At 38.2% G+C, this 12,032-nt stretch overlaps 2 protein-coding genes across 3 annotated transcripts in view; one reads left to right on the forward strand and one right to left on the reverse strand.

Moving 5' to 3' along the window:
- On the reverse strand, positions 1–10,371 carry CWC15 (CWC15 spliceosome associated protein homolog). Of its 2 annotated transcripts, none has more exons than XM_003828416.6 (7): positions 10,240–10,371; positions 8,796–8,934; positions 8,116–8,228; positions 7,722–7,810; positions 6,734–6,841; positions 3,035–3,153; positions 1–176 (listed from the first exon to the last, which is right to left on the reverse strand). In XM_003828416.6, the coding sequence occupies exons 2-7, from the start codon at positions 8,924–8,926 to the stop codon at positions 47–49; spliced, it is 690 nt and encodes a 229-aa protein (XP_003828464.1). In that variant the 5' UTR covers positions 8,927–8,934; positions 10,240–10,371; the 3' UTR covers positions 1–46. The 2 variants fall into 2 exon arrangements, with proteins under 2 accessions (XP_003828464.1, XP_008952058.1); XM_008953810.5 differs by lacking the exon at positions 10,240–10,371 and adding an exon at positions 10,015–10,155.
- KDM4D (lysine demethylase 4D) overlaps positions 10,337–12,032 on the forward strand; it is a 25,957-nt gene continuing 24,261 nt past the window's right edge. Inside the window, exon 1 of the mRNA XM_003828415.7 lies at positions 10,337–10,810. The gene's annotated coding sequence lies outside the window, so the exon portion shown is untranslated. The remainder of the gene's footprint in view (positions 10,811–12,032) is intronic.

Here is a 12,032-nt window from a genome sequence, read left to right on the forward strand (position 1 = left end):
TGATCCTTTATGTTTTACAGTCTTTAATTAAGCACATAAAACTGTACTATTTAATATATTTCTCCATGAACTTTTTGTGAAATTCAGATCGCAGTGTGTCATTTACAAATCTTTTGTCTTTCTTCTGGTCATCTACACCTTTTGCACAGTTCTTGAAGACAACGTCATCATCCCACCTGAGGAAGAAAAAGCAAACAGAACGTCTGAAAATGTTTGTATCAGGAGACAAGAATACTACATGCACTGCAAGGCTTAGTCAGTTACACAGAAAGATGCTCAACACGTGTATCATCTGATGCAGCAATTACACTCAAAAGAATAATGTCATCCTTAATATATAATCTTGCTTTCTTATAGCAAGAATGGCAATTCCTACTTAGAACATTAAAACATTCTTATTATTTCTCCAGTAAAAGAAACTTTTGAGTTAAAAAATAGAAATATATAGATTTTAATTGCATAAATATTTAATGTTTTTAGGTCTAATAGAAAGAAGCAGCACCTAGGTCTACCCTAATATTAGTGTAGGCATCTGTACATGATAGTAGCCAATCAATTTAATGTAGTTTAGATTATGTGGTTTTGAGGATTGTAGATATTCCTCTTTTATCAGTTAATGTTTAGTAATCATCTACTGTAATATTCACATTATAGGCCAACAAAAGGAGAAGGAATCATTGGGGTATAATAATTAAGGCTCAGATATGGCCCACATGTACATTAACCAAGGAGAAGTACCAGCTGAAGAGCTCAGAGCAGAACTCTGGTTGGATTCCATAATGTATAAGCATGAAAAAAAAAACACCCATAAATAAGTTATAAAATACATGTGTTATAGAAAATAAAAAGCATGATTTCAGAATATCACCTAGCATATAAAATACAGGCCCATATACATAATATTGATACCCTCACAAATATATATAAAACACAAGTCCATATAATGTGTGTGTTTATGTGTGCATGCGCTTACATGTCAGGAGAAACTGCACATGGGAACAAATGTGGGAAAGTGCACAATGAGCAACAAACGTGGGCACCTTTGGAAAACAGTGCAGTAAAGTCATCACTGATGCAGTACACAGAAGCATAACAAGCTGAGCAGATCAATATGACTGGGATATAAGACATGTTTCTATCTCCAATTCCATTTACATTCAAAAAAGGCAAAAGAACAAACTATATAGCTTTATTTTTGTATATAATCAGTACAGTTTTTTCTGTATCCGGTCTTTCCTCAACTCCAAACAGGCTTTTTGTCCCTCCTTCCTAACACCAAAATGCTCTTTCCTGACATTAGTATTTGTCCTCGATGATCACTCCTCTCCTCCTGAAACACTTTGTTTCACTTCTTTCAGTTCTCCTCCCTTCCCAACTGGCTGCTCCTTGTTAGCCTAGACTTTTTCATTCAAAATTAACTCAATCAATATTTATCAGGCACTTGTATAATGTTTAGAGGTTGGCTAGATGATTAGAACAGGTACTGGTAACTAATAATCTACCTAACCTCTAAACATACCAAGCTCAGTTCTGACTTCTCCTCTCTAGCTATACCCTTCCCTAGGTGACTTCATCCTGTCTTATGGCTTTAAAAAGTTTATCTGAGCCGATAACTTCCAAATCTACTATCTCCAGCTTGGACTAATTCCCGAACTGTATCAGGAGTACTGCATCACTCCAGAGGGGAGAGCAGTCAGCAGTACTGCATCACTCCAGAGGGGAAAGCGGTCAGCAGTACTGCATCACTCCAAAGGGGAGGGCAGGTAGCAGTAATGCATCACTCCAGAGGGGAAAGCGTTCAGCAGTACTGCATCACTCCAAAGGGGAGGGCAGGTAGCAGTAATGCATCATTCCAGAGGGGAAAGCGTTCAGCAGTACTGCATCACTCCAGAGAGGAGGGCAGGTAGCAGTACTGCATCACTCCAGAGGGGAAAGCGTTCAGCAGTACTGCATCACTCCAGATGGCAGATAACAGCAGTAGAGGTGGTGAAAAATAACGAATATGGTTTAAAAATTAAGCACTGTGGTTCCTTGACGAATGCATATAAAATAACAACCAATCTTCCTCCCTCAGCATTTCCTGTAAGCTTTTCTGTTTTATTTTATAGATCACCATCTGAAGGATTTACAGTATTTACAACTTATATTTTCTCCCTTTTCAGCCCTCCTTTTTTACCCCTCCAAACACACACACACTGTACAGAATTTAAAAAGCAGGCCTAGTACTACAATCCTTAGAAGAAATGCCTGCTTGCAAGGCTGGCCCCTGGCTGGCATTTGAAAATTTGGATCTAAGAAATCTTCTGTCACTGTGACTATAATTTGCAAATAATGTGGTTTACACTGAACACCTACTATCCTTTTAGGAGTCTGGACTTTGGTATGTGCTAAGCAAAAGCTGCGTAAATGACTAGCCACTCCCAGTAAAAACCTTGGGCGCGGGATCTTTAATGGGCTTCCCTGGGCAGAAGCACTGCACACGTTGCTGCACTGTCCTTGCTGGGGGAAACAATGTGCTGTGTGACCACTCATGGAAGGGACAGAGCATAGTGAAACCTGCACATGGATTCCTCTATTCTCTGTGTGTGTCTTTTCCCTTTATAATCTAGCTGTGTGTCTTTATTACCTTAGCCAAGCATATTAACTATACACCAAGTCCCCTGAGTTCTTCTAGTGAGTGTCTGAATGTGAGAGGCCATCTTGAGGACCCTTGATATGCACACCTAAAATGTAAGGGCCTCAGTTTATTACTCTGTCCCTAGTGCTTACATCATTATCTAGTACACAGCTGGTTATTGCAACTATCTATTGAAAATAAGTTTATTTTCTTTCATTTGGCTTCTTCCATTATTCCTAATTGAACAGAGAAGAGTATCAGTGAATGGACGGTGGACTTTTAGAAGCTTTTTACAATGCACCTTGCTATCCAACTTATAATCTGCATGCCTGTGTGTATACACATACATACACACACACACACACACACACACACACACACACACACACACTCCATTACTCCGTTACTGTATAGTACCTTCTTTTAACTTTGAAGTTGGCCTGAGGCTGGGATGGGCCAGTGAGATTAAGGAGAGGGTTTCCGCTCAGAATGTTTTCCATACGAATCCTCTCTTCTTCAGCTTTTTGTTCTTGTTCCTGTCAATGACAAAGGAAGATTAACACTTACTTATTTTAACTCTGGGTTCAATTTTTTTTATATTAGTTCACTGAAAAAAAAAAAAAAACTGCTCATTAGGATTTTATGGCAACAAAAGCATCAAGGCAGGCTTTTTTTTTTTTTTTTTTGGTTTTCGAGGCATACTAGAAAAGTCTCCCTCATCAAAATAAAATAATTTAGCATTTTTATTATAAATATTTCATGGTTGATATCATACAGTAATTAGTCTCTTCCAACTGTGAAATGCTACAGATCCATATTTAAATATATTTTCTTTCTTGAAGTACATGTCAAATTAATTGCTTTAAATTTTAAGCATATATCAATAAGCATATTCTAATAATTTAAGAACATATTGAATATCAAAAAGATACATTTAGCAAAACTATTACCTCCATTTTAAAGGGTCATACCTAACTGTGATTAATTTTAATCTTATTTTGAATTACTAATAATGTAAACTTGCATCTCTAGGTTTGGTGACAAGTTATGAATGAAGAAGTAACTCCTAAAATAGGACAAACTACCATGTACAAAATTATATCCAGTTAACATGAATTTCTACTAATTTACCTGAGGTTGATCTATTTTGTTTTTATTGACTTATTGAGTTTTTCTTTTTTTTTTTTTTTGAGACGGAGTCTCACTGTTGCCCAGGCTGGAGTGCAATGGCATGATCTCAGCTCACTGCAACCTCCACCTCCCAGGTTCAAGTGATTCTCCTGCCTCAGCCTCCGGCACGTGCCATCATGCCCGGCTAATTTTTGTATTTTTAGTAGAGACGTCATTTCACCATGTTGGCCAGGCTGGTCTCGAACTCCTGACCTCGTGATCCGTTCACCTTGGCCTCCCAAAGTGCTGAGATTACAGGCGTGAGCCACCGTGCCCGGCCTCAGTTTCTATTTTTATACCTCCCATCCTTTATCAGTTACAACACTGTCTTTCTTCACTTTTATTTTAGCATCAACTTCTTCAAAGTCAAATCACCCTGAGTTTCCTTCTCAGAATGTGGAATATAAAATGTCTAAAATCCTTAGCTATCACTTCTAGATCTACCTGTTAACATGTTATCTTAAGCCAAATATAAATCCCATTTTGCTGTGTTTTGGGGATAACAGAAATTGATGACTTAATAGATCAAGGAAAAACAGATGGTATGGAAGTCATTTAAAAAAAGTTATTATTTTAATAATCTAATTTTTCACACAGGTTACTGATACTTCATTTCAATATTCAAATGTAAACAATGAATTTCATTTTTATGAAGAAAAATAAAAATCAAAATGGGAGGTGAGAAGATCTAACTTGTAAGGAAATAGGAAAATTCCTTTATGTCACTGGTCAGAACTTAAATCAGGAACTATACATCACAGAACAGGTGGCTTTCTAAAAGCTATATATTTATTTGTAACAAATTATACCGATGCTTAAAGGGAAAAGATATTTCTCTGAAATACTAGAAAAATAGGAGCTTAAGTATACCATATATCCAAACTTATAATGTGTATGACATATAAAGGTTATGGACATTTTATGTTTGGAATATTATTTCCTTTGGGGTTACTGAATGATTGCCACACACAGCACTGGGAAAAAAGGCATAAACTCTTTCTATATTCAAACAGCAGGCATACTATGTTTCATAATATAGGCTAGTCGTCAGATGGCATGTAGGTCAAATCCTAACTAACTGTTTTTGTAAATATTTTATTGGAACATTGCCACACTTGTTCACTTATGTACTCTGTGGGTGTTTTTATGTTATAACAGTGGAGGTGAGTAGGTGTGATAGAGGCTCCATGACCAGCCAGCCTAAAATATTTACTACCTGGCCCTTTACAGAAAGGGTGCTGACCCCTGACAAGGGCTAAATGGTTTGAAAATCTTAAATTTGGAACATGGCAAAAACCAGCCAATAGAAAGGGAAACAGGGATAAAAGAAACTATCATTCAACCACAAGAAATATCAACACATTTTAATACAGATATTAGATGAAACTCACAAAACTGCAAGGCCTTCTGTCTAAAATGTTTATCTTCCCTCAAGGTCAACCAAAAGCATTTAAATTGCTCATCTCTATGTGTCCAGAACTATTAGGCAAGCTAAAAAAAATTTGGAACAATTGCCCTCTAGTGGTATGCAAGTGGGACTGGGAATGTTTTTATAATTCTTTGACTTGTAAAAACTAGATGTAAAAACTATAAGCTATTACAGGAATTATGCTCTCTTATACAAAACTTTGATGAGAATTGTATTTTGAAATGCTTTTCTTCTTCCAATCTGAATTCTAAGTCTTCAAAGTCTATCCCAAATTCTACCTGTTTTCTGAATTCTTCCCTGGCCCTCCTGATTCACATGAAGTCTACTTCCCTAGATTCCTGGTATTGACCATGCAGTATATTTTCTTACTTTCTTTTTTAAAAACAGAACAATTCTTGCCTCAAATAAAATTTTACACAGAAATCTATGAAAAAGCTGTGCTGCTCTGGTTGAAAACAGGGGCAGACAACCCTACCTGAATGTCTCACAATGTGTCAAATTTAACATGTTCAAAACAGAACTCATCAACTACCTCTTCTCTCTGCCTAAATATGGCAATTCTTTTGCATTCCCTGTATTGATGGCACCAACATTTACCTAGAAAGTGAGGGTCCTCTCTGCTGCTACAATCAATCAGTCACTATCTGTCAACTCTACCTCCTTTTTTATTTTTTCCTGCTCCCCTTCCCACTTTGACCTCCTTGATAATCAGCTTTATCAGCATCTAATTACTTACCTCAATTCCAACTCCTATCATACAAGCTAAGAGTCTCTTAATTGGGAGGATTACTGGAACAGCCTCCTAACTCAGTTTTTTTCCAATCCATCCTCCATATTTTGCCAGAGTAATCTTTCTAAAATGCGTATCCAATTTTATCAATCTCCTGCTGAAATCAACCAGCTCTTCATGTCCTTTAGAAAAAATCTAGACTCCTTCAGTATTGTTTTGCAAACCTCTAATGCTCTGATTTGCACTTGCCTCCTCAGTTTCACCTCTTATTATCACTCTGGGTAATTTATTCAGAATTTTAACTATCTTTGAGTTTTATATTTTTTCCTCATATTGTGTAAACAGAGAGACTGTGGGGGCTCAGAGAAGTTAGGTAGCTTGACCTAGGTTATATAATATCTACTGACTGATTGCCTTAATAGTACCTAGGCAGTAGACAAGCAGAGAGATAATCTTTGTAGACCACAACTATATCTTGATCATCTTTGATTCTCCTGTCAATTAACAGATATCGACTAAATGTTGAACAAATGAATAAACAAGTAAATGACTAGCAAGCCTGTGAATATTACTCAGTGCATCTGAACTATTTGGAAAGAATTTCTTACATAACGAGGATACCTAGGATGTCATAAAAATAATCACATTTATAGATCTACAAGTGCTATAATATTTAGACACGGTAAGGGAGATTTCTAATAGAAGAAGATATTACTTATATTCAAAAAAATTTCTACCTTAGTGTATGTGAGAAGATAGATGTAAATATTTAATACTTTGGTTTTACCTTCCTGGCCTGCTCTTCAGCTCTTTCTTTTTTAATTTTTTCCAGTTCTGCAAGAAGAGCTGCAGTATCATCATCATCACTTTCTTCTTCAAAATCTTCATCTTCCTCCTAAAAGAACAGTGAGAGCCCAGAAGATTGGAGGGAAAATACACACTACCAAAACACAGTACATATGTACAACGTATCACCCTAAGAAAGTCAAAACAATTTTATGTAGCTCAAAACAACTTTAAGCTAGCAGCAAAGATACTCAAAAGTGCAAAAAAGTGTGCTAAATTCTCAGAAGAAAATAATTTCAAATGAATAATCATTAAATTTCAGTTGAAATTAGGTTTCCTGTTTTAACTATTATGAGTAACTCCATCAATTAACTCTAGAATTAACTGCTGATATGTATACATAGTTAGATATTACTCATTGGATGCCACTCAGGTTTTTCACTGTCCTGTATGTAGAAAACTGCAAATTGATTATAGGCTCTAGGGTCCCACAGAATTTTAACATTAACTGATGTGCTAATCCTTAAAAACCTTCTGCTTAGATTACTTCCCTCCCTAAGCACAGTGGGAACCATTAAGTGTATTGCACTTATAGAAGGGGACATATCTAATATGGAAAGGCCTCCAGGTACAACTCTAGAGGGCACTGTTTATAGGAAGCCCAGTATGAAGAGTGCCCTGGAGAGGTGTGTAACACAGCAGTAGTGCAGTAGTTTAGTACAGGACATTATTTTGGGGGAAAGCATATCCTTTTATAGATTCCTTCCATATTTGGTTCTCTAGAGATCAAACTTGCTCTTAAAGTCCCACAAAATAATACTTTTGGTTTTAAAATTAACTATAAAGTTTAGCACTGAGGTCAGGGCTATATTTGAATAACAGTAAGTAAACATAAATATATGTCACTTCTTAAAGCAAAGACATAACAAGTATTTTAGAAAAACATGGTAAATCAATTATTAGAGATGAAAGGAGGAAACAAAACATACATCTGTTAGAGGGTCATCGGCATCAAGGTTGGCAGCAGGAATCTGGTCTAACCGTGGCTTTTTTGACACTGAAGAGGAGGTTGTATGTTCTGGGGGGAAACAAAAATCATTTAACTTAGTAAAACAAATACTTCATTTCTTAAAATGTTTTAGGGACCTGTGAGCACAAGGAGCCCACATTAAAAGCATTATCCACAGTGAACTCACATCCACAGTGCCTGGGCAAATAAGCCTTTGGTAAATATTTGTTGTTATTATCTCTGATGACCTAAGAAAGTAGTACAGCTCACATCAATCTGTAAAAGTAAATGGTTAACATTTTCCAATTGCTACATAATGAAAAACTATCAACAACATAATTTTATGAGACAAATGTCTTGGATAGTGTTGGTACCTCGGGTTGGACGATCCCTATTTTTCTCTCTTGCAGCAGCTCTCTCTCTTTCTTCCAACTCTCTCCTGAAGTCACGGTTACGAACCTCTTCAGGGGCATCCTGAGTAGTCTGTCTAAAGTAGAAACAAACCAGGGCAAAAATGTTACTTAAACACACACACACACACAGAGACTGTAGTAATGGAAGACAATTCAGGAATGAGACTTTGTCCTTCGAGCAGAAAAAAGGGAAGTAGACAAGATCATAATTTAATGTGAAGGTTACTAACAGCCACTCTTGTGATGTTCCCAATATTTCAAGAAGTCCAAATTCAATCACATATTTTCCTATAATAAGGCTTTACAATGATTAAAATGTCTTTAATTTTTATTAGGATTATATCAACTCAGAACTTAACAGTAATACTTTTAATATACTGACTGGTGCTCATAGTGCATAATCTCTCTGAGGCATTATTATTTCTATTATTTATTGTTCTATCTACATATGAAAATTCCTGGTTAGTAGGAATTTCACGTTTTAAAATCACAGCAGAATTTTAGTGTTAAACATCCTATTGCATTCTATTCCTATGAAAATAGGTAAGTGACATAACTCAAACATACTACTATATCATGACCACGCCATTTAACAGATCTGGTCTTGTTTTGTGAACAATAAAAAAAGAAAGTCTTACTACCTGTATTTTATCTTTGTATGAGAGGGTAGGTCTCTGCTTGAATACTGCTTTGAAAGTTGGCTCAAATCACCTTCTCCTTTTCCCCTTCCACCTCTTGCAGGTTCAAAGGTTGGCCTGGCTGCTGTTGTCATCTTTTATGCTTTGAAGAAAAATATAATCAAGTTATTTCCAACATTACAAACACTCATTTTATAGAGTATTAATCAATATCCATACTGGTAAAGTAAGTTCTAAAACTCATTCCCCAAAACCTGCTTAATCTTCTTAAACAAAAGTTTTCAAGAAAACAAATTATGAGGCTTAGGCTGTACAAGGAATATGGCTTCTCAGGCTTGCCTTAGTACAAAAAATTCTGTCATGAAGATCTGAGTTTGCATCCCTATTCTCCTTCTGACTATATGGGCTTGAGCAAGTCACCTGGCTTAACTTTGTCATCTGTGGAATGGAGATATTCCTCATAGATTATAAGAATTATGACACTTGACATGTCAAAACCCTAGTAAAATACAGTACTGCCATGACTGAGTTTTAAAAATTTCCAACTCAACCTTACTCTACCAGACTCTGTAAGGTTTGCATTTTATCTAAACGTCACACAATAGCAAATAGGCTAGTAGAAACAAAAGCTAAAAACAAACAAAAAATATCACTGACAAAGTTACTAAATGTCCCAGAGAAAAGTGTGTTAAACTTCAATGACAGTTACACAGAAAAAAATTCTTAAACAACCGTTTGTTGAGCCAATTTTCTCCTACAACAGGCATCATACTATAAATCAGATCGTTTGTGGGTTATAATTTAAGGCCTGTTCAAAAAAAACAAGAACCTCACCCCCAGAGGATTCTGATGCCAAAAATCAGGGACTCATTCCTCAAGTTACTTTCTGCTTGGAGCAGTCACAAGAACACTGTGTAGCAGATGCAGTCACTAAAACCCCGTTAGTGTCGGAAAAGCAAGTGTGTGGGGAGGGTGGGCGAATTGGGAGGATTTTTTTGGGGGGGGGGCGGTGCTAATTCTCTCAACTTTCAAAAAGGGTAGAGACATGTATACAAAGAAGAAAACAGGGTTATCTGGCGCTGGGGGCGCCGCCCCTTCCCACACACCCACGGAATTATCACTCCGGCCTCCCGTGAGCTAGTCTTTGGCTATAATCAGAAACTCGCTGCCTCTTCACCCGTGCCCAGCACTGCAGGGGTGCGAAGGGTAGTGAAGGGAGGACCTGGGGTTCGCTTTACGCAGTAGGCGAGCTGCCTTTACGCTGCGATCTCCTCGGCGGGCCCGAGAGCTCCAGACGCGCCTGACAGGCACTCGGTTCCGCCCCTAGCCCGCTGCTCCAGGGCCTCCACCGCCCGCGCTCTGCACTCTGCCGCCGACTCCGACCCCAACTGCCCTTTCCCGTCCCATCGCGATAAGAAAGATAATCTCCTATCCTCTTGCCGCTCACACTGGCCGAGGTCCGATGCAGCAGGCTCCGAAGATCATACGGACGCCATTACCACTCTTGGCTCCCAGAAACCTCTGCGCCCAGAGCTAGCGCCTACGACCCGGAAGCAAAATCCAAGCGCTTCGGGGGCGGAAGCAACGACCAATCCGCAGTGGCCGAAGTGGAAGTCGGCGTAACGGCACTAAGGGGCGGGGCCGAAGCGGCCCAGGGGGCGGGCGTTTGAATTCAGTGCCTTAGAGTAGACCCTAAACCTCATTTTATACCTTCAAGAACCAATTACTTAATGTCTCTTCCGTCTTTTCCGTCCCCGACCCCCTCCCAGACTCCTTCATTCCGGTACTGCGTGGACGGAAAGCCCCGGGTAGCCGACACCACGTCCCCGGCTAGCGGGAGAGAGCGTGGAAAAGGATTACACCAAACTGTTTAAATCCAACGACTCCTGCTTCCATCCTTTCTCCTGAGCTAGAACCAACAAACCTAGAGAGTTGGGCTTCGGAAAAACTAGTGTTTTCATTTAATTGGATATGAAGAAAGAACAAATATGTACGGGGCAACCACGATCTTTACAAAGGTACCATTCCTGCAAAAATATTAACACTTCAAAGCAAAGGTTGTATTCGTAATGTTTGCTAAAATTTCTTATTTAAAAAACGTTAGTTTTAGTGGGAGGGGAGATATCAGTATTTACGAGAGCGTTTACAACGGTGGGCCCAACTACCAGGAGCACAAGATGTAATTATTAAGATGGCTACTTAAGTGTTAAGTTTTAATAAGACAACGAAAAGTAGAAAACCCGAAAACCAAAAACCCACCAGTCGTCTCTCCTCCCTTCCATAAAAACAAATTCTGAGAATAGAGATCTTGGTTGTTTAGCTCATCTTGGTATCTCATCACATAGACCTTGACGTATAGTAGCTGCTCAATTAATATTTGTTAAACAAATGAAAATTCAACTTCCCCAACTTAGTTTAAAATGTAAGGAACTCACAAAATTGAATATTTAAATGCTTTCTTACCCCTAAATTCTTTGCAACTTTTTAATGAAGAAAGAAAAGCAGAAAAAGCCCTTTCAGTCATAGAGTTCAAGATGAAAATCCTGATTTTTCTTACCGAAGGTATCCCTCCTCCAGTCTTAACACGTCTCACTAAAAGACGCGATCATCACGCTAGTTACTCAAACCAAAATCCCGGAGTGCCTACTTAAATTCCTTTTCATTCACTCTTCACATACGGTTCATTTACAGGTCTTAACAATTCTACTTTTAAAACTCACCCGAAATTTTATTCTACTGCCACTACCCTTGCCTTTGCCAACACCATCTCCTACCTGGATTGTAATTGCTTCCTATTATATCTTCCTGCGTCATCTTTTATCCTACAGTCAGTGTTGCATATAGCCAAGAGAGTGATCTTTTAAAATTAATAAAATGGTGTTACTATCCTGTGTACAATTTCACTGCACTTAGAATAAAAATCACATTTCTTAATGTGACCTGAGACCCCACGGAGTCTGGCTCCTGCCTACCTTCCAGACTTCACTTCCAATCAGTCACTCGCTTACGCACTAAGCTCTAGACATAGCCAAGTGGGCATTTCTGTTTTACAAAACAGGGCAAGATTCCTTCTATTTTAGGGCCTTTGCACTGGCTTTTCTCTATTGCCTGTGCCCCAAGATAACTGTATCACCATCCTTCATGTCTCAGGTATCACAGTGAGGTTTTCCTACCCCCACCCCTCCAACACTTGTGTTTGTACACCATCACATCACCCTGTTTCATTTTTCATACCACTAA

This window comes from Pan paniscus, chromosome 9, assembly GCF_029289425.2.
Source record: "Pan paniscus chromosome 9, NHGRI_mPanPan1-v2.0_pri, whole genome shotgun sequence".
In the NCBI taxonomy this organism is placed as follows: Eukaryota; Metazoa; Chordata; class Mammalia; order Primates; family Hominidae; genus Pan; species Pan paniscus.

Coding starts and splice junctions, on each gene's coding strand:
- CWC15 (XM_003828416.6), bottom strand. CDS start 8,926: ATGACAACAGCAGCCAGGCCAACCTTTGAACCTGCAAGAGGTGGAAGG. Junction 7,811..8,115: donor TAGGGATCGTCCAACCCGAG/GTACCAACACTA, acceptor GTTTCCCCCCAG/AACATACAACCTCCTCTTCA. Junction 6,842..7,721: donor CCGATGACCCTCTAACAGAT/GTATGTTTTGTT, acceptor CTGTTCTTTTAG/GAGGAAGATGAAGATTTTGA.